The sequence below is a fragment of the Talpa europaea genome, assembly GCF_964194135.1.
Source record: "Talpa europaea genome assembly, chromosome: 12".
NCBI lineage: Eukaryota > Metazoa > Chordata > Mammalia > Eulipotyphla > Talpidae > Talpa > Talpa europaea.
The window spans coordinates 13611907-13634197 of record NC_140079.1 but is presented as its reverse complement, the minus strand read 5'-3'; the positions used below and the strand labels follow the sequence as shown (position 1 = coordinate 13634197).

At 41.9% G+C, this 22291-nt stretch overlaps 1 protein-coding gene across 1 annotated transcript in view; it reads right to left on the bottom strand.

The window, feature by feature from the left end:
* Positions 1-911: 911 nt before the first annotated feature.
* The window catches only part of DIXDC1 (DIX domain containing 1), a gene marked incomplete at both ends in the record, with an annotated part of 57231 nt that continues 35851 nt past the window's right edge, over positions 912-22291 (bottom strand). Inside the window, 13 exon segments of the mRNA XM_084251252.1 lie at positions 912-992; positions 2546-2654; positions 4185-4290; positions 11227-11293; positions 12078-12239; positions 12565-12654; positions 13345-13416; positions 13489-13581; positions 14980-15033; positions 15430-15534; positions 18129-18179; positions 19372-19425; positions 20894-20983. Of these exon segments, the coding sequence (XP_084107378.1) occupies positions 912-992; positions 2546-2654; positions 4185-4290; positions 11227-11293; positions 12078-12239; positions 12565-12654; positions 13345-13416; positions 13489-13581; positions 14980-15033; positions 15430-15534; positions 18129-18179; positions 19372-19425; positions 20894-20983 (1134 nt within the window).

The window sequence follows — 22291 nt, the reverse complement described above, 5'->3', positions numbered from 1 at the left end:
AATACTGAAATTAATGGTCTGTCTCCTTTTGACTACAAAGGAGATGCCATGAGCTAAAGAAAGTTGTAAGACGAAGAAAGTCAAGAAGATATGGGTAGCAGCACCTTTTCATACCTGCCTGGATTTTTCAGGAGTCTTTCACTCCTTATTTCTTTCAAACACAAAGTTCATCAGTTGAAATGGAAAGGAAAAAAAAGGCTCTAAAATTAAGAGTCCCCAGAGAAAACTAGCAGTACATAAAATGTGCCCTCTGTGGGCTAAAGGACAAGCTGCAGGAACAGGTAACACGGCAGAGGCAGCCCAAGGTCTGTCTTAGTTATGTGTTAGCACGGTATAGCACAGTATGGCCAGCCCTTTTTCCATCCATGTCCAGTTGAAAAGAAACTGAAGAGTGGGCTTCATCTTTGGTACCACCTCATGAGTTATTCTTGGTTTGCAGTAACTGCAAAGAAGCAGAAAAGTTGGTACCTTTACCTTGTCAGTGAGTACAAATGCTGGAACTCTGATTGCTGCAACCATTGAGGCCAATTAAAACAATACTGTAACACACCAGAATGATGCATCCAATTATCTGTTTCTGGATACTAGCAGCCATGCCCTTATAGGAGCGGGATCATCCATCCCCATTGGTTAAGGCCTTCGGTTTGTTGTCCTCAGAGTAGAATAAAACACTGCGTTCCCACAGACAAGGAACTCCAGATGAAACCAAGGTCTACAGAAGCCAGGAATTTCAAGTACCATGTAAGCCAGGCACAGTAACCAAACTGGCCCATGGCTGTCACACTTGGAGAAGCTTCTGTTTTGTCAGCACGAACTAGAAACTTCTTAGTGTTTTCTGGGTTTAGTCCTCTTTCCTGAGTGAAGCAGCCAGGGAGAGCCAAGTTCCACAACTCCCAATCTAATACTCAGCATTAATTCTCTCCATGGTCTTCTTCTACCCAGGCTACAATTTTCCCTTCCCATCCAGGAATGGCATCATCATCATGAAAAACCTAGAGAGGAGAAAAAGCCACAATGAAAAAATAACAGCAAGAGAGGGAGTCTCACTAAACAACCACTGTTGATAAAAATAAGGCCTCAAACATAAAGGTTAAAGAAGTATAGAGAACAGCCTCAAGAAAGTCTGTGTCCTTTAGGTGTTTGTTCCTAAAGTTGTTAACAGGTTAAAAGTGTGTATGTGTATGTAAATATGTATATTTATATATATAAATACATTGTGTGTGTATAGTTATATATACACACACACACACACCCCACACTTATTTCCACATCCATGGAGTGGGGAAAACTTTCCTAACATTATTTTGCTCATAGAGACTCATTAGAACTAATGAGCTATAAATGACAGAACACTCTGGGCTTCTTAGGAGAAAGCAATAGTATAAGCATTAAAAAAATGAGAATGGGGAAAATTTTGGTCTCATGTACTGTAAAGAAAAGGCTAGGAAGAAGGCCAATTTAATGTGTTTGCATTTACTTCTTTTCATCCATTTCTTTTTATTTAATGCATAGAAGAACTGGGGTGTAGGCCAGGGGTGTGGGAGGGTAAGAGGATTCACCAGAAACAAAGTGGGGAGCAGAACAGGCAGATTGACTGAAATACACTGCTGAGGGGAGCAGCGGGCGAGACAGGAGAGGTCTGCTGCGCCACGTGGATTAGCAACCTGGCTAGGGATTGAACTCATGCTGCAGTGGTGGGCAATATCTTGATAGCGCCGAGACTTTAATCCCTCACTCGTCCACTTCTTAAGCCACTAATGAAACAGGTTTACTAAAACATTTCAATGAGGAAGAAAATCTTTAAAAAATAAAATACTGAAGAGAGAAGTGTGTGGAATGAGTAGATAGCAGTTATCTGATAGTGTAAATGGCACTAGAACTTTGGGGGTGGCTTGAACTTTTCAAGCATGAAGCTATGCTCCTAAAATTTACATTTTACGGTAAGCCAATAGTAAATCAATAAAAGTTAATTTTTTTTAAATGGGCTTCAATTTTTCTCATTCTATAACCACAATGAAAGCACTTACAATAAACCACAACCCAGAAATCTCTTCCAAAAATGTTTATATTTGTCAGATGAATTATAAAGAGACGTATAGGCTAGTGAAGGGACTGAGAGAATAAGATAACTGCAAAAGTTCCACATTTTTATAATCTGAGAACCCACTACCACAAAATATGGTTCCAAATACCTGTTTTTTTATTTTGTTCTACACAGGAAGCAGAAAATTTTCTTAGATTTGGGTACAAATAGAAAAGGGGGCTAAAAGCCAAGCTTTTATCCAGGGATAGGTTTATTTTCCTTAACAAAACCAAGCTTTTTTCTTTTTAAAAGTTTGGTTTTGTTTATAAGTTTGGTTTAGTTTAAAAGTTATGGTTAAAGTGAATAGATCTTGAACGAAAGAAATTTGGACCATTCCCTGCCCTCAGGCTCACGGAAATTCCTAAACCTGGTTAGGGAACTCAGGTACTTCTAGATACTATTTCTTGAGTTGGAAGCTCTGGGGTTAGGGGAAATCACCCAACCTCCCCCTGAATTCTGTACCTCTTCTTTGACAGTGCCAAACTCTGGATCTAGCGCTTTGAAGTGATACCGGTGATTCCCTTCCCGGTCAATAGCTGCTTTAAAATCCTTCAGTGTCACCTCCCCCAACCTGCAATAAAAGAAGAAAGCACTAAAACAGACTGTTAAGCAATAGGTTGGAAGGAAAAAAGGTTAGCTTTCAACTGAGGTCCCTGCCAAAGTCTCTTTGGGCAGAAAAAGCATGACCTGTAGGTCACCACCCTGATGACCTAGAAGATTCTAAAACAGTAGAGGTTAGGGAGCCAGTCCTCACTAGGGGATGAAAATGGCATTACCTATGGGGTGATATGAGAATTTAGAATGGATTTATTGTTTCAGCAGCTGCCAGATAACTTCTCTGATTTTCTCTGGAAAAAAAAACAGAGTCTCTGAAATCTAACCTGTTGAACAACTACTAATATGTCTATGTTATTTTGATTTCCTTTTTTGCAACAATAATCTACTTCCTTAGGTGGGTAGAATTAAATCAAGTATCATCATCTCTATCCTTCTGGCTTCAGAAAGTTCCCTTCCAACCTAGATCAAGTAAGTAGACTCTCAAGCAAAGAAAAATCTTACCACCTCTCTCAGGCAGTAGTTCCAGAGTTTAAAGATCTTTATTTCAAAGCCATTTCCTTGAGGAGAGAGCATAACAACCAAGTGTTTAAGGTTTTAATATGAACTCTCCCAAGGTTCCCAGCTCTAGTAACAAAGAACAAGGAATATTATAGCCCTGGAGGTGCACCACAGCCCTGGCTCTCAGAAAGAGCTACTTGGAGCACTTAAAAATTGGTTTTCCGGGGCCTCCCCTGGTGGCGCAGGTGGTTGAGCGCTGGGCTGTGAAGCTGCCCGCAGCCTCTGCAGTGCTGGTTCAATCCCCAGCCACTGGGCAGGGATCCCACATGGCGCACAGACCTCTCCTGCCACACCCGCTGCTCCCCTCAGCAGTGTACTTCATCGGTCTGCCTGCTCTGCTCCCCGCTCTGGCTCTGGTGAATTCTCTCACCCTCCCGCGCTTCTGACTATACCCAGTGCTTGTATAAATAAATAAATAAATAAATAAATCTTTTTTTAAAAAAAAAATTGTTTTTCCGGGGCCTCCCTGGTGGTGCAAGGGTTAAGACACAACCTACGTAGCAATCCGCAGCCACTGAAGCATGAGTTCCTTTGAAGGTCAGAGAGGTGACCCATGCAGCGCAGCAGACCTCATTTGACTTGCCTGCGGCCCCCCTCAGCAATGTATTTCAGTCAATCTGCCTGTTCTGCTCCCCACTCTGTCTCTGGTGAATCTTCTCATCCCCACCCCACACTTCTGGCCTGTACCCCAGCTCTTGTATGCATAAATAAATAAATCTTAAAAAAAAATTTTTTTCCTAACTTGGAGATTATCTGCCTACTTGCCAGCACTGAAGCACTATTACTGTGTCTGTCTCAAGCAGTGGATCAGGATTTGTCCCTTGTGATGCTACTGGCTGGTGGTAAAGCTAGAACTAGAATCTTATGTCCTATACCCTCTCACTACACCATACTGCTTCCTAAACACCTCTGGGCTCCCCAGGTGGCCAGTAACTAATGTTGTCCTGTTCTCTTTAAAAGAGAAATAATGATCCCCGAAACTCACCTCTTTGGTATATTGACCATGAAGGGCGTAAGTGACCGGTCGGTAAAATACAGCACTTTAGTACAGGCGCTGCTGATGGCTGGGGAGCTCTGGGAGTGAGGCAACTCTGCAGAGAGAGACTTTGTGATCAGAACATTCCATTTGCTCCCCACCATCCTTCACTTATTCCAGTAATTCAAAATGCCCCAGGAGAATGCAACTGAGGTTACAACACAGTTCTCAGTCCCTTGCCAACACCAACTCCACAAGCTGTGACCTGCAGGACATCTCCACCGGGGCGGGAAAGACAAGAGGCGCTTCATGCATGAACACTATCATGAGGACCATGAGGACTGTAGTTTTCACCCATTCCAAGTATCTCTAGCAAAGGAGTAGCAGCCGTAGTGACAGGCATTGTTGCTAACAGTCAAAAGAGGTCGGGGAAGCCTGGCAAGATTTCCGCTGGGGAGGAATAGACACACAGCAGGAGCAGCAGACAACATTTAGATTCCGGAGGTCAGTGATGGAGCACGCTCAGGTAATCCATGAAAAGAGAAATGAACTGGAGCAAAGTATCCTTAGAAACTGAGATTCCAAGTGGCCTTAAGCTTCAAGTCTCAAAGCTACAAGACCTACCTAATCCCTTAGCTATAAAGGATCTAATGTGTTGGTCCCACAGTCTTAGGCTTTTTGATTCACATTTGGTCTCTACCCTTTGTGTAGGTACTCACAGAGAAATACAATAAATGAGTACTGTGATTTGACTTTAAAAGAAGAGGAGAAAAGACCAGCCAGAAACTCTTAGCATAAAGACCAAACACAAACACTGAACTTGCATTAAACTCTGTCCTGTAATTCCACCTACACATATTGTCTTTGTAAGTTACTTTAGGCACTGTTGTAAGTCAAATTGGAAGCTGCAGGAAGCAGTTCTAGGAAGGGGTTTTAAACAAGGAAAACTATAGAGAATGAATTAATACAGGGGAGAGAGACAAAACATTCTTTGTTAGAACAGCAATTATAGTCAGCCAGTTTTAAGAATTTTTCTTCAAAGAATGCCAATTATTGAAACATACAGTAGGCCATAATGTTCCCTTGATTCCAGCCCCTAGAACAGTGCCTGGCTGGTTAATAAAACAAAATATTCATCTTTTAGCATTAAATTATATCACTGATTTTTTTTTATTCAACAAGTATTTACATAACACCTACTAAGTACTACTTTTTGAGAAAATCAACTATATGTGGTCTCTGACAAAGAGTTTACAGTATACTTGGTACAACAGAGAGGATTACAAATAATTAGAGCATACGAAATCAAATGTGTACAAACAGCACAGTTAGGTTAAAAATAAAGTGGTTCATTTCTCTAGGAAGAGGTCAGAAAGGGTAGTCCCTAGTTAAAGAGTCATTAATCAGGGGCCTCCCCGGTGGTATAAGGGGTTAAGATGCAACCTACGAAGCTCACCACAGCCACTGCAACACAAGTTCAATCCCTGGCCAGGGAGGTGACCTACATGGCGCAGCAGACCTCTCCTGTCTTGCCCACTGCTCCCCTCAGCAGTGTATTTCAGTCAGTCTGCCTGTTCTGCTCCCCGCTCTATCTCTGGTGAATTTTCTCACCCCCTAAAACTCTGGCCTGTACACCAGTTCTTGGATGTATAAATAGATAGATCTTAAAAAAAGAGAGAGAGAGAGAGAGTCATTAATCAAAGAACCTTAGAAAAATCATCAGAGAAGCTGGAAAGAGCAATTCCAAGAAGAAGGAGGATAAAAGTAAAGGCATGAAATACGTAACACTGAACACAAACCAGGAAGGCAGGAGCATAAGGAGTACACTGGGAAGGTGTGGAAGATGAAGCCAGTAGGACGAGCAGGGGCCAGATCACAAAAGATCTGCCAGGCTAAAGTGCCAGATGTTAGTCTTAAGCTATGGAGAGAATCTAAAAGGGAGTGATAAGATCAGACAGGTGTTCCAGAAAGGTCAGTTTATCAGCCAAGTAAACGTAAGGGTTGGATGAGAGAAACTCTGGAAATCAGTAAGAGGCAACTAAAAGAACCTGTGAGATAAGGATGGGCAAGGGGCAGCCCTGGAGCCAGAGAAGAGATGCTCTGAGAGTCCTTTAGAAGGTGCCAGTCTTAGTACTTGGGATTGTTTGAGGGTGGAGGACAGATGAGAAAAGTGAGAAATAACAGACCCATGGTCTGGGGAAACAGATGCACGGGTAGCTGAGAGAGAAACAGAAGTGTGCTATCATTCATTTAAGATGTTCATCGGGTTTCTACTATATATCCAATAGCAGAGATGCCAAAATAAAATAGATATAATCACCACACTTAAAGCTCAAAAGCTCAAGCTAATGAGGTGAAATAGCAAAAACAGTTATGTTATAATAAAAGAAAATATGAAAATAATTTTGCTGTGACCTGAATTATGTCTTCCCAACATCCCTGTGTTGAAGTACCAAGGCCCGTGTGACTGTTAAACTGCAAAGAGGGCCTTGAAGGAGGTTAAATGAGGTGATAAGCCCTGATTCCACTGTACTGGGGTCCTTATCAAAAGAAGAGACCCCAGGTGGGCCTCCCCGGTGGCGCAGCGGTTGAGCGCTGGGTTGCGAAGCTGCCCGCGGCCTCTGCAGCGCCAGTTCGATCCCCGGCTGCTCCCCGGCCACCAGAGGAGGGTCCCACATGGCGCGCAGACCTCTCCTGCCACCCGCTGCCCCCCTCAGCAGTGTACTTCGGTCCTTCTGCCTGCTCTGCTCCCCGCTCTGGCTCTGGTGAATTCTCTCACCCTCCCGCGCTTCTGACTGTACCCAGTGCATGTATAAACAAAACAAACAAACCAGCAAACAAATAAATAAAGCATGCCTCTATACAAAAAAAAAAAAAAAAGAAGAGACCCCAGGGAGCACCATCATGTAAAGACACAGCAAGAAGCCAGCCTCCTGCCATCGTGGAAGAGGTCTCTCCCCCACCTGAACCTGATCATACTGGCACCCCAATACTGGCAGTTCCAGGCTCCAGAACTATGAGAAAATAAAATTCTCTTTTTTAAGTTCATGAGTTTTGGGGTTTTTTTTGTTTTTGTTGTGGATGCTCAAGTTAATACAAATACTGTATATACATCTTGTGTGAATTTCAAAGAAAGAGTAATCATGGTATGAGATGACATACAGAGGTGCAGGTTTAGCAAACTGGTCATGCATAACATTGCGAGAGTCATCAGGGAACTAGTGAGTTGAACTGCACAGACTTGGAGCGAAAAAGTGAGAAACTATCCTTATTCAGCATTAAATCATATGATAAAACGACCTTGTTCCATCAGGGTAGTATTACTATAAAATTATATACAAAAATCTCAGAGAAGGGGAAGGAAGTGGAGGCAGGACTCAGAGACTACATGGCCCCAGAAATATAACCTTGTGTGTACGTGCATGTGTGTGAGCGCGTGTGTATTTGTACATTTAACCATGATTTTAAAATCATGATTTTAACATCAATTTTAGCTTTCAGGTTTAGGTTGATGATTGATTCACTAGAGTTAATTTTTTTATATGGTGTGAGGTAGGGTCACCTTTTTTTTTTAACCTTAGATCATCTGTTGAAAGCCTACCCTTTCGCCACTGAATAGCTTTTGTACCATTACTGAAAATCAACTGACCAAATAGATTATTTGAGTCTTTTTCTAAACTCTCCACCTTGTCCCCCTGATATGTGTCCATCCCTTTGCCTGCACTGCACTCTCCTGGCCACCCTCCCTTTATAGTTAGCTTAGACATCAGATGGTGTGGTCCTCCAACCACTTTGTTCTTCTTTCTCAACTTTTGTTCTGAAGCTCTTCTAGTCCATTTATTGTTCCACATAAAGTTTAGGATCAGCTTGTTTTAACCTACAAAGAGCCTTGGAAGGATTTTGTTGGAATTGCATCGAAGCTATAGATCACTTGGGGAGGATTGGATCACCTTAACACGGTTGAGTATTTGATCACCTTAACACAGTTGAGGATTCAATCTATAAACATTTAGCTCTCCTTTATTTCTTCACTACTTTGTAGCTTTCAACATAAAAATGCACATATTTTGTAAGTTTTACATGTAAGCATCTTGTTTCTTTTGGTGCTACTTAAAGTACAACTACTATTGGTACTTCAAATTTTTTTTTCTGTTTCCAAGTATTCATTGCTAGCATACAGAAAAAGTACAACTCACTCTGTGTATGTTGACCTGGTTTTTAACTCAGGTCCTATGACTGTACAAAACTCACTGCCTAGTGAGAGTAGCTTTATTGTACATTCTCTGGTATTTTCTATGTAATCAGGCTATTTATAAACAGATGCAGTTTTGTGTATTCCTTTCCAATCTTTAGGCCTTTTCTTTCTTTTTTCTACATCTATGCTCAGTAGAGATGGTGGTGTGGGAATGAGCATAAGACAAAGTGCATAGAAAGTGTCCTTCTTCCACTTTCTAGAAGAATTTGTGTACAACTGCCACAAAACTGTATGCTTTAAGTGGTTAAAATGGTCAGTTTTATGCTATGTAACTTCATCTCAATTTAAAAAAATGAGTTTAAAAAAGGCATGCAGTTCTGACTTCTGCCTAAGTCATAGAAGACTAAGGAGTCTTGCTCCTAGCCTAACAGTTGGATAACCTAGTAACTTTGAACCCACTGGAGAGATGAGATTAAAGAGCAATCAACTAGCCTGAAACACAAACAGGTGACTCCAAAGAGAGAGGACACCAACACGGGCTCATTTGTGGCAAACATGGGAGGAGGGTGAAGCCACCATAAAAACATAAGTATTTTGCTAAATTTTAAATGCACTGTTAAAGCTGGGCAGAGAGCACAGGAACCCTGGAGGCAGGAAAGCTTGCACCCACTTGCAGATTCCTTTCCAAAGATCTATCCAATTTGAACTCTGTTGTGTCTGGCATCTTTCCCTTAACATAATGTTCTCCAGGTTGATTTATGTTGTAGCATGTGTCTGTACCCTTCCTTCTATGGCTGAGTAACATTCCATGTGTGCACACTAGAATTTCTTTATCCAATCAGTAGATGATAGTCATTTAGGTTGTTTCCACATTTTAACTACCGTGAATAATGTTATTATGAACATGTCTATACAAGGTTTTTTTTTTTTAAGCAGCTGATTTTCTTTTGTGTAGGAACAGAACTGCTGGGTTACACAATAAGTCTACATTCTCAGTTCCAAAGGTCAGAAAAGCATCAAGGTTAGAGGTGAATGTTTGAAAATGATCAGTACACAGAATAGTTGAAGCCATGGAAGTGAGAGGGATCATCTAGCAAGAACAGGAAAGGCTGTGGTGTAGACCTCCAATGGAATCCCAGGGCCCATCAATACTCAAGGGTCACACAGAGGAGAAAATATGGGAGATTGTGTATAGTCACTGGACTGCGAGGCCAGTGAGGACAAGCACCAAGTTTATCCTGCTCATCTCTGTGCCTCCTGTACCTAATACAGGGGCTACATATAGATGCTCAATAAATACTGTCAATGGGTATTTATTAAAGTTAAAGGAGAATGTTTTCAGGAGACCACTCAAGAACAACAAACACTTTAGAGAACTCGGTAGAAGGTAAGGTTTGAAAAGTAACTGCTTTGATAAGGCAACAAGAAAGTCAACAGTGATCTGACAAAAAGAACAAAGTGGAAATACTTGAGTAAAAGTTCAACTAGTGGTTTGAGCAGTTAAGTGGGAAGTAGGATGAGAAAAGAGCAAATGTAGAATATCCTTTCAAGAAGCTTGATGTAGGAAAATAAGAGAAATAAATTAGAAAATATTTTCAGCAAGAGGGCAAGTTATACATGTTTTTGTATTTCCAGATGTGAGACACTATAGCTTATCTGTGAAAGGAGATGCTAGTTTACAAGCAGTTGTGAATTTATTTTGTAGTACTTTAAATAAGTGTTGCATAGACACAAAAGAATTTCTCCAAAGAGGGAAGAATTTATTAGACTTTTGAAAAAGAATTTCAAAGTATTTAGATCTTTCTATGTTGTCAGTTTATACTAACCTAAAGAAACTATTGAAGAGAACAACAACAAAATAAAGTCTTCCAAGAAAACAGAAGTGATTATTTCTCAAATGCTAGAAAAAGAAGCAGAAATCAATTTTGGGCACTAACATAATTTGTTTCATTGCCAATAGCTACATCCTTCAAGAGGAAAAGATATCTGGAGTCTTAAGAATGCTAATTTATTTACTCTACAAGAAATATTTTACTTTTAAAAATTGTGCAAATATTTTAAGTGTTTTACTTATAGTTTTGTTTATTAATGTGGTTTCAAAATTTGTATATGTCACATAAAAAACTGATGTTATGGTCAGCTTTTTACTCCTTTTTTTTTATAAACTATTTAGATCTTTTAAATTAGGTGTGGGTAAACTATAAAAGATAGGAATATGTGAGTGTTATTAAACCAAACATTAAGATACAGAGTGTAATAGAAATTACCAGGCAGAGTAGAATCCCAAAACATTGAAATGAACAGGAAAAAAATGCAGTGAGTGGGCAAAGTGCAGGTCAAAACACAACTTCCTAGCCAAGGCCACTAGGTGGCACACATATTTTGGAGCATTTAAACTGAATGACCTAATCACTCAGAGTTTTAAGGAAAATCCCCAAAGAAATGAAACTTCTGAACTCTAGGAAGAACTGGAAATCATCTGTGCTATTTAGGACTATCAGGTGACTTGTATGCATTTGTTGTTTTATGTTTTGCTTGATGTGGTGTAACTGTTTTGAACTTGAGTATTTTCTAAGGATATTTTGGTCTCTGAGTGAGCAGTATCAAGCCTATGCCTAAGTTGGTACTTGGGGTGATGGTGATATCATAATGATGATCATAATGATCATCACATAATGATGATCGTATGTGATCTCACAGTCCTAGAAATAAGTATATTCGAGCACTACTACAGAAACAACGTAGCATAAGGGTGAAGTAATACCAGAAAAAATTCTATCTCCAAAAATATCAGTAGCGGGAAAGTTACTAAATTTCTGACCTAACAGTCCTTCTTGAACAATGATGAGTACTTACTTGAATTAGGGGTCCAGGACTCCCAGTAGTCACCACCTGCTTGAGTTCTGGGTGACTTGCCCCGAACCTGAGGAGCCACACAAAAATCACAGTTACAGTCAAAGGGAGAACTGAACCAAGAACTTTAAATTATAATGGCGTATCTAAAATATTCTCTTTTCGGGCCTCCCTGGTGGCACATGGGGTTAAGACGCAAACTATGAAGGTGTCCTCTGCCACTGCAGCACAAGTTCGATTCCTGGCCAGGGAGGTGACCCACATGGTGCAACAGACCTCTCCTGTCTCGCCCGCTGCTCCCCTCAGCAGTGTCTTTCAGTCAGTCTGCCTATTCTGTTCCCCACTCTGTCTCTGGTGAATCCTCTCACCCCCACACCTCTGACCTGTACCCCAGTTCTTGCATAAATAAATAAATCTTTAAAAAAAAAAAATACTTTTCTACCCCATCTTTCTCCATGGTATATAAAATTGGACATATCTATCTCAATAGTAATATTGTACATTTATAAAAGACTGTTTCCAGTGCATGTTCCTGTCTATTTTCACATCCAACTCCAAGTTCGTTTGGGGAGAAGGGGCAGGAAATAAGCAGTGAAGAAAGGCCCTGAGTAGGGGAAAAACCACAATTCCTTAGAAAGTGGTACAGTTTCTAGGAGGAAGAGTTATCATAAACTTTCTCCCAGGGTTGTGAACCCATAGTAGTCAACTCCACAGAAAGGAAAACCAAAGAGAAAAACCCGGCATAACTTCAGCAGGGTCTTACACCTCAGCATTCCCTACATTTAAATTACAACTAGCAAGACCAAGCTTCTTCAGGAGCGAGCTTATGAGAACCACCAGAGAGAGAGGATTACCCTCTTGTCCTGTTTCTTCTGCGTTTCCATGACGTGCAGGCGCTCCATGAGGCTGGAGATGCCCTGCTCCAAGCTGTCAATGGTGTGGTGCTGAGGATCGTGGCCGCTGAAGCTATTGCGCAGGCTGCGGAGGGCATCGCGAACCAGCTGCAGGTCACTGGTCTGCGAGAAAACATGAGGTGCTGCTGGGTGGCACGTGCCATAGAATTAGCCACACCCCCAGAGCTGGGCTGAAGAAATATAGGGAAGAGGTTCCCAGAACAGATCTGTTATTTTAAGGGAGGTGAGAACATAGGATGTTTTTCTCCATAGAAGTGGGCCCATGGATTCTGAGTTTTGGATGGTAAAAGCCTCACATATTTACACACTCAAAGAGATACAAGAATTAGGGAAGTAGGATATAAAAGCTCATCCACTGGCCACGGCAAGGGGGCTTGTCTGTTTACTGCTGGAAGTGGCAGATCTGTACTCAAACCTAAGAACATACCCCCCTGTGGATGATCGAGGCAGCTGCTTTTCCTGCCACTGGGAGGAGAAAGCCATTGCTTTGAGAGCTGTGACTGTTGCAGTTGGTCTCCTAGAGCAGCAAGAAGAAATGATGCTTGTTATCAAGAACATCTCACCAAGATGTCCTGTGTGTTACTTTATCTTCTTCCTATCTATCACTTCCTGACATAATAGATAATTAAAAGGTAAGTTTATGATGTAAGCAAAGACGTGGTTCTCTTTTGTTCGGTGCTGTATCTCCAGTACTGGACAGTGGGCAGCACTGTTGAATGCAGAATGAATGAAACAGAAACCTGGAGGCCTTCAACCTAGCCTCAGCCCGGCACTTGGGAAAGGGAGAATGCTCCAGTGCCTCCTGCCTACGAGTCAGTAATGTAACCATAAGAACCATGACTAAAGCTTCTTGAACCTGACCTTCTGCCAGGTGGCTCTACCATGACTATGTTTGGTTATTTACATGGATTATCTCATATATTCTCCATGATGATGGAGAGGAACACTGCCCATTATTTCCATTTTCCAAATAAGCCTTATCTGGAAGGGTCTGAGCTAACGACTCAAGGCCACATAATGGAAAAATGGTTAAGAAGGAATGGAAAACCAAACATGCTTATCCTGGAGTGTGCACGCTTAACCCACTCATCACAGAGACTCCTACTAAAGAACCATCCAGTGGCCTGGGTTCAGTGCTAAATCAGAAACAAAAATCTCCTTCTTTGTCCCTGTTGATGTGGGAGGGGACAACCCGAGTTGTGGTTACCTCATCTGGCTCTCTTTTCATACAATGAGCCAAAAGGACATCTTTGTGTTCAAGCTCCCGCTCTAGATCCACCTGCAAATCAGAGACTCCATCAGAAAAGGATTTCTTCAGGCCAGAAAAGTCAGTGGCTGACCGTGTTCCCACCTGCTGGTAACTGGCCTCAGAGAGTTTCCTCAGAGCTTCCTCCAACTTGGCCTGGTGCTGCTGCAGGAGGCGGTCCTTCTGCCCCAGCTCTTTCTGCAACAGAGAACCAGCTTTTGGAGAGGCGGAAAGTCAAGGACAATGAACACTTCCCTCTTTGTGGTGCAATTTGTACCTAAGAAAAGTAGGACCTGGAGGGGCCATCCTTTCCTCAAGCTACACCAAAGAAGATGTGCCACACCCTGGTCACGTCACAGAGTAAAGGTTTGGGAAGGGCCAGGAGGAAGGCGACCACTGTTTGTAGGAGGACCACTAGTGCCGTCTACTAGTTAGAGATAAAGCTTAAGACTGAACTGTTAAGATTGGTGAAATAGGGGCCCCCCGGTGGTGCAGCGGTTGAGCGCTGGGTTGCGAAGCTGCCCGCAGCCTCTGCAGCGCCGGTTCGATCCCCGGCTGCTCCCCAGCCACTGGAGGAGGGTCCCACATGGTGCGCAGACCTCTCCTGCCGCCCGCTGCTCCCCTTAGCAGTGTACTTCAGTCGTTCTGCCTGCTCTGCTCCCCGCTCTGCCTCTGGTGAATTCTCTTACCCTCCCGCGCTTCTGACTGTACCCAATGCTTGTATGTATAAATAAATAAATAAATAAATAAATAAATAAATCTTTAAAAAAAAAAAAAGATTGGTGAAATAAGCCAGACACAGAAAGAGAAACACCACATGATTCCACTCATATGTGATCTATAGAGAAAACATACAGATGAATTAAATAAAACAAAGAGACACTTAAATTATGAGATCAACTAGTGATTACCAGAAAAGAGAAGGGAAGGGGGAGGGGGACAGAAAATTGAGTCCAAGGGGACAATGGTTTAAAGAAGGACATATTGGCCTTTCAGTAGCTACATGAGCTGATTCTCAACCATGCAGACTGGAAACATGTATCACGTTACAATGCAATGTTACTTCAGTTAAGAAATGAAAAGAGGGCCTCCCCGGTGGCGCAGCGGTTGAACGCTGGGTTTCGAAGCTGCCCGCAGCCTCTGCAGCGCTGGTTCGATCCCCGGCTGCTCCCTGGCCACCGGAGGAGGGTCCCGCATGGCGCGCAGACCTCTCCTGCTGCTCCCCTCAGCAGTGTACTTCGGTCCTTCTGCCTGCTCTGCTCCCCACTCTGGCTCTGGTAAATTCTCTTACCCTCCTGCGCTTCTAACTGTACCCAGTGCTTGTATAAATAAATAAATAAAATATATATATTTTTAAAAAAATGAAAAGAGAAAAAAAAAGACTGAACTGAGGCTTCCAGGCTCTTAGTTCTGTGCTCCTCCGCCTAGCCATGCCCTGTATTCTTCTGGGCTGATGTATCAAGGGCACAGAAAGGATTTCCTTGCCAAAAGTGAGGACAAGAACAGAGTACTAAAGTGGTCTTTGAGCAACAGCAAAAACAGACTGTCCACAAAGATTCAGATGGAAATCACTTCCACACTGATGTGTATTCTTACTTTATATTCTCCCAAAAGCCGGTTCCTCTCATCTAGCTTCCTCTGCAAATCCACCTGCAAGAAGAAGAAAGTTAATTGGCATTGAGGTATTATCAGCCAATTCTAGTAGATAGCAGGTACTGAGGGACCAGAGTAGATGCATGCAGTTATAGAATATGGCACAGAGAGGGCACAGGGATGCTAAAAACACACAGCTGCTCTCTATGTCATGAATGAGAGCCTCAGAATATAGATGCATGACTTAGCTTCAACTTCTTCATCAAAGTTGAAGGGCTCTAGGGCTTTTATCGAAGGACAAAGATGAGTCTGACGGAATAAAAGTAACTGCAGAACTGAGGGCAGGCATCACGAAGATAAGGGAGATTAGGATGTCAGAACTAACAGGACTTCATGCAATATCCTATTTTGCTACTGGGGCTCAATGAGGTCAGAGTCTCTTGTTCAACTTACATTCTGGTTGTGCAGCTCATCTCGGTCCATATTTGCCCTCAGTAGCTCTTGTTTGAGCTGAAGAACAGATGTGTCCTGCTGAGTCAACCTCTGCTGCAAGGCATCCTGGGGAAAAAAGCATGCTCCTTATTGCGGTCCCCACTATTCAATCTGCCAGTCATCATTACAAGTTATTAAATCCCTTACTATATTCAGCATTACTTCTGCCAAACTTGGAGACAAAGGGTGGGTAGGAGGAACTGTCATAGGGGATGGGCAGTGCTTCTGACCCCCTTCAGGATATCAGTATCTAAAGGAAAATCCTACCAAGCTGACTACGAATTTTTCTTCTCCTATTATTCATCCCTGCCCTCCTCAGCATTCTTGACAGCATGATGCCCTAGAGAATGAGTGGCTTTGGGGGTCAGATAGACCTTGATGCAAATGACATGTCTACCAGCTACCCTCATGGCAGTGACCTTGAACCATGCACTCATCCTCCTACTACCCTGGATGATTCATCTAGATCTGGGCATATAAACATTCTATCCACCTCTCTGCCCAGTCCTTATTTCCCAGAAGGCAGGGCCCTATTAGTGCCTGCCACTCTGTCCACATAGAATCCCTGCAAGTACTGCCACCCTGCTTCCTGGAGTCCTGCTCCTGCCCTGTTTCCACTGGCTGCCCACGCCCAGTCTCAACCAGGATTGGGAATATATTTCTAGGCCCAGAATTGTGCTTGGACTGATGGCTCCTTTTCCCAGTTTGGATTCTCTTAGTTCCCATTGTGCCTAAGAAAAGGTGGGTTGCGTAGCTAGTTTTTGAGAAGGGTCAACAGTAACACATTCTTCCAACCACGGTGACTTCCAATGGAACTAGGGTCTGGAGCTGCATTCCTGGACACAGACTCTGACTTCCTGCTCTTAAGAGACTGCACAGAAATCATGTGCACTCTGAAGAATGTGGGAACCCACTGCTAAATATGCTGTCTACCATGCAGAAGAGGGCAAAGGGGGTGAAGATGTCCCTGGCATCAGCAGTTCAGAGGAACAGCTCCTAAATTATGCTCCTTAGGGTACTAACAGATGCTGATGGGAGAAAAAGCATCATGTGGTTAATAATTCTAAACTTATTCATAGGCTAAATAAACTCTTTATGATAGAACTTCCCACATCCTTTAACATGCTATTATTCATTATGAGTCTTCATGAGTTGGGCATTTCTCAAACTGATCTGACCATGGAACATGTTTGTTTACTGAAGTATTTCAAAGCCTACAGGATAGACTCTGGAAAATGCTGCTGGAGTACACTCTGATCCAGCTCATGAATGGGTAGGGAGTTAGGGAAGATGGGAAAGCAGCAGCTTAAGACTATCTTTTTTCACTTCAAGGCATTTATTCAACAGATATACTCTCACTTGATTGAAATAACATCCAGGATTAGCTAAATCACTGTTTTTATTAGCAAAACACTAGACAATCTAAAAGACCATCAATAGAAGACTGGTTAAAAATTATCATATGCAGTCTCACGAATCACTTAAAGATGAGAACATATTCTAAGAAATGTGCTGTTAGGTGATACTGTTGTACAAATGTCATGGTGTAATTACACAAACTATAGATGGTATAAATTGCATGGGCTACTACACAATTAGGCTACATGGAATATCCTACTGGAACCACAGGTGCATATGTGATCCCTCATTGACCAAAACATTAAGCAACACATGATTGTATACATACACTAGAGTACCATAAAAGTCTTAGGCAGGTATTTAAGTACTAAAATAGAATGATCTCCAAGATTCATTTTAAAGTGAAAAAAAGCAGGGCCTCCCTGTTGGTGCAAGGGGTTAAGCACCGCACTATGAAGCAATCAGCAGCCTCTGTAGCATCAGTTTGATCCCTGGGCCAGCCACGGAGCAACCCACATGGTGCAGCAGACCTCTCCTGTCTCACCCGCTGTTCCCCTCAGCAGTGTATTTTAGTCGGTCTGCCTGTTCTGTTCCCCATTCTGTCTCTGGTGAATCCTCTCAACCCCTGCATCGCTGGCCTGTACCCCAACTCTTGTATGCATAAATAAATAAATCTTTAAAAAAATAAAAATAAATAAAGTGAAAAAAGCAAAGTGTCAAGCTGCATTTACATCATACTATCATTTTGGGTGAAATGATACATGTACATACTTGTTGATATCTGATAAGTTGCTTCCAGAAGAGAAAACTATAGGACTGGAGGACAAGACTGGAAAGCAGACTTTTCACATATTATTCTGTTGTACCTTTTTAACTTTAAGCCACTTGAATGTTATCGACTATTCACAGGTAACATAGGCTATAAGTAAATTATACATTATTTTTAAAAGAACTTTTAAAAAAGAAAGAACTGAAGGAAACTGACAAAAAAAAAAAACTGAAACTGAAGAAAACTGCTTTTAAAAACTGATTGTCTTCACAACAGTCAGATGGCACACAGGAAGTGGCAACACCATGAGTTATAACTACCAGAAATAGGCCTCAGCAAAACAAAGGTGTAGTCCTTAATGTGTCCCACTTCCCATTTAGACAGCTGTCTCCACTAATGGCATAGAGCCTGTAAATGGTAAGTATTTTCAAGACCAGAGGCCCCAACTCTACCTCCTAGTGCTCACTCTCACCAGCAGATTACTTAACCTTGTGGAGAGTTTACTTAAAGAGTTCAAGGTCTTTCTTTTTACCTTTATCCCCTGTAAGTTTCTGGTTTCTTGTTTACATTTCAGCAGCTCCTTCTGTAAACCAAATATAGTCAGATCAGACAGTAGCATATGGGTTGCTGTAAAAGTATTACCTCATTCTGTCAGTAAGAACACAAAACTCAAAAAAATAAACATATGCTTACTATAAAAAAAAAAAAAAAGAACACAAAACTCATATAACTATTCCATGAAAAATTAACTCTCTAGTGAGGTGAAAAGCAAGTCTGGTCAGTCTGGTCCAGAAAACAGCAAAGGCTGACGAAGGTTCTCCTCAGTGATGCCCAGTGGGCCCAACAGCCCAGGAAGAGAAGAGTCTTGTCAAGAATGAAGGTATCAGGGTCTCCTATGGGCCCTCATTCCTATACTCAGCCATTTTCACCAAGAAAATTTAGTCATAATAGTCTAAGTCTCTTACTAAAATACCGGATCATATCTTAATGCGTTTACTCCCAGTGTCATTAAATCATTATTTCCATTTTTAATGTGCAACAAAGGTTCAGAGTGTTTCTGATTTTCCAAGAGGGTTTTGTTCTTTATGGACTAAATAAAAGCATATTTATGGAATAATGAAACACTAAGCTATAAGCCCTCTCTGACTAGAGATAAAATGTATATTTATGATTAGCACCAGAGAAGAGATTTCAGGAAAGGAGCACCATACTGCAGGCCCCACTCTCTTCTTTTTTTATTGTATCACATCAAGAGTTTTCAATCAATTTACCTTAAATGGAGATTCTTAACCTGGACCCTACAGATGGGCTCCAAAGACACTATTACAAGTTCAGGTCCGTGAGTATAAGTACATGCACACATGCTTATTTATGGAGAACGGTATTAACGACCATATTTATTATTCCAAAAAAAAAAAAATTAGACCCACTGACCTTTAAGAATTCTGGGCACTATTCATTAAAAAAAAAAAACAAAAACCTATGCTGATAATAGACTCATTTTTTAACTATAATTTTTAAAAAACTAAGCCACATTTCTAAGGTACTCAAAGGGAGAGCCAATAATAATATAGATAGGTATTACCAGCAAGATTAAAAAGACGTTATTTAGCATATATTTCTCTCTTCTAATTAAGACATAACATAGCCATACAGCTAAAGCCCGAAACCCCCACAGCTCTTCCCTTCCTCCCCATTAGTCTCGGAAGCTGGTGAGTAACGTTCCCATAACTTTTATGTTTTCAAAAGGTAAAAATGTGCATGTTCTGACATACCTTCAAGTCCTGGTTTTCCTCCATACTCTGATCCAGACGACTTTGGATTATAATCTAGAATGCAAGATAAAAAAGCCATGATCATGTATCTGTGCTGTGAAATTCAGAGGTTACGCTTCAACAACTATTCCTGGAGCACCTAGTAGACGCCAGCCCTGTCCATGGATACAAAGGCGAATGGGAATGGTGCCTGCGTTCCAGGGGAAGCAATATGGTGGCGGGGGGAGATGGTGGATGTCCAAGCACGCTTACAGGGATAATGCTGACAATAAGCACTGCGAGGGAGAAATGACAAGAGAGAAAGTTAGAGAGAAACACTGGGGTCAAAGTCTAGTGAGGACAGTGGGGAGTGAGTGAAAAGTTTTAGGGAAAGGGATAACAAGATGCCGTGAAGGTAAATTGTCCTAGCTGTTTTACAGAAAATGAATTAGAGGACAGGAGAGCAAGGACAGTTAGAAGGCTGCTAGTTTGCTGATTGAAAATCTGAATTAAGGTAGTGATTGTGCAAAGAAAGAAAACTGGATGAAGATGTTTAAAATGTGAACTGATAAAACTTGGTGATTGACTAGATGTAGAGAAAGGCGTCAGAAAGGATTCACGGACAAGATTCAAATTTTGTTTTGGGTATTTGGGTAGATGGAGACCAAGTAATCTTGGTGTGGGGAAGGGAGAGACGGAAGAAAAAAAGCTGTTTAATTTAGGACTCCATGAAATTGAGGTGCTTATGGGACATCTGAGTGGAGACAACCAGCATGTGGTTGCATGTCAGACAGACTATCTGAACTCCACCAAGATTGCTGAGCAAGAAATAAATATTTAAGATGTAACATCTGAGTCAGGTGAGAAGTAAAGCCTTGGGGGCAGATAATATTGTGACGTGAATAAGACAAAGGAAGCCTAGAGTGGACCCCTGAGGAGCACCAGCTTTTAAGGCATAGGCAGAGTAAGAGGAGCTTCAAAGGGGACCTGAACACAAACTCCCTGAGGACAGGCTCTTTGCAGCTGCTTTGTCATCACCTTATCTCCAGCACAGTCAGCACTCAATAAGTATTTGAGGGAGGGAGGGAAAAAGAGAGGGAGGGAGGGAGGGAGGGAGGGAGGGAGGGAGGGAGGGAGGGAGGGAGGAAGGAAGGAAGGAAGGAAGGAAGGAAGGAAGGAAGGAAGGAAGGAAGGAAGGAAGGAAGGAAGGCAGGCAATAAGGATGTAAGAAAGGAGGGGAGGAAGGAAGGAAGGAGGGGAGGAAGGAAGGAAGGAAGGGAGGAAGGAAGGAAGGAAGGAAGGAAGGAAGGAAGGAAGGAAGGAAGGAAGGAAGGAAGGAAGGAAGGCAATAAGGATGTAAGAAAGGAGGGGAGGAAAAGGAAAGGAAAAAGAAAAGGCAGTAAAAAAATGTATGAAGAAAATCAAGCAAGCTGGAGCCAGGAAAGGCAGCATTCCAAGGTGTGGCCAACAGATGAAATGTGAGAAACAAATCAAAGACACAAGTCAGACTATTTAGTGTCCAGTCACAAAGGCAGGAGCTCACCAACTGTTCCTCGGGCTTGACTCCCGGTTCACAGAGGGCCAGGGGCCTCTCCTGTTCATCTTCCGGTAAGGAGCCATTGAGCAATAAGGCCTGGAAAACCACAAAGGCAGAAAGAAACTTGACTGAGTCCAGAGCAGGGCTTAGTAAACACATTCCAACCTGGAATCACAATCCAGTTTCCTCTAGAAATCATCTTGGTAATTTTCCATCCTTTGGAACCTCCTGTGAACATCCTGTCAAATGTTCTGGGCACCACCCTCCTTGTTCTAGCAGTCAGGAGAGCAAAGTCATGGGCAAACTTGAAGTCTATGAGACAGACATGCAAACAGTTATGCAAACTCTGCTGCCTGTGCATAAAGTCAGTCTTTACAAGCTCCACCAACAACCAAGGAGTCTAATAAAGACAATTTAAATAATGAGTACCCAGATTTTGCAACTTCCCAGGGTGTGTTTTAGAAAGGAAAAGATTAAACCCCAGCATTGCCTTTCTCTGTGCACAGAGTATCAACATATCTTTAAGTCAAAACAGCTTAGAACCAGAAAACCCCTATCAAGAAATAATTGACATTTTTAATGTCAATGATTCAACTGTTCCTACCTATATGAACTAAATTCAAAGATGTGGATTGCTAGAACAGTTCTTGCAGTGTAAAGTCTGTTGGACTGCTTCCTGGGTTCCAATCCTCACTTTGATTATCTAATAAACTCCTTGAACTGCCACTGAGACTTTTATTCCAGTTAACTTTTCCCCCAATTGCTCATCTGGAGGGTCTCTCTGGAGTTCCTTTCGCCAGGCCCTGTTTCTGGCCTTTTTCTTCTCTCTGGGTGCACCTGGATCCTTCACTCCAAGGTTTCCTAGCCCCAGAAAACAATCTAAAATAAACTTGTCTTTCAGCAATGACATTTCAAATTGGAGCTGCTCAAACTGAATTTTACCAGCTGGAAAGTGAACTAAAAGCAATGTCGAATTGTCCTGGCCTAGACAAGTTTATTATAATGAAGTATGTGGAATACATGTTTAGCAGTGACTTGGATTTGATTGATATTGTTTGTTCAATAATTCTACATTTGCATTCTCTAAAGCAACCTGAATAGAACAAGTAGGACAACATTTGCAGACAGAAGTCCTCATTCATTTGCACTCCCATTATCATACTTTGTTTTCATTAGAATAAGGAGGTGGGAGGCAGATTCATCCCAAAGCTAAGGAAGCTGAAGTCTCACAGCCTGCTTACTGAACTGCCCCTCTCAAGGTTCTGTAGCTCATATTGTATTTTTAGAATTTTATAATCTTACACTTAAAGAAAGCACCCAAATTGTATACTGAGGATCCCCAAAACTTGGACCTACTGGTAGTTATGGACCCATCAGTTCAGTTAAAATTTTTAAATGTGTCCT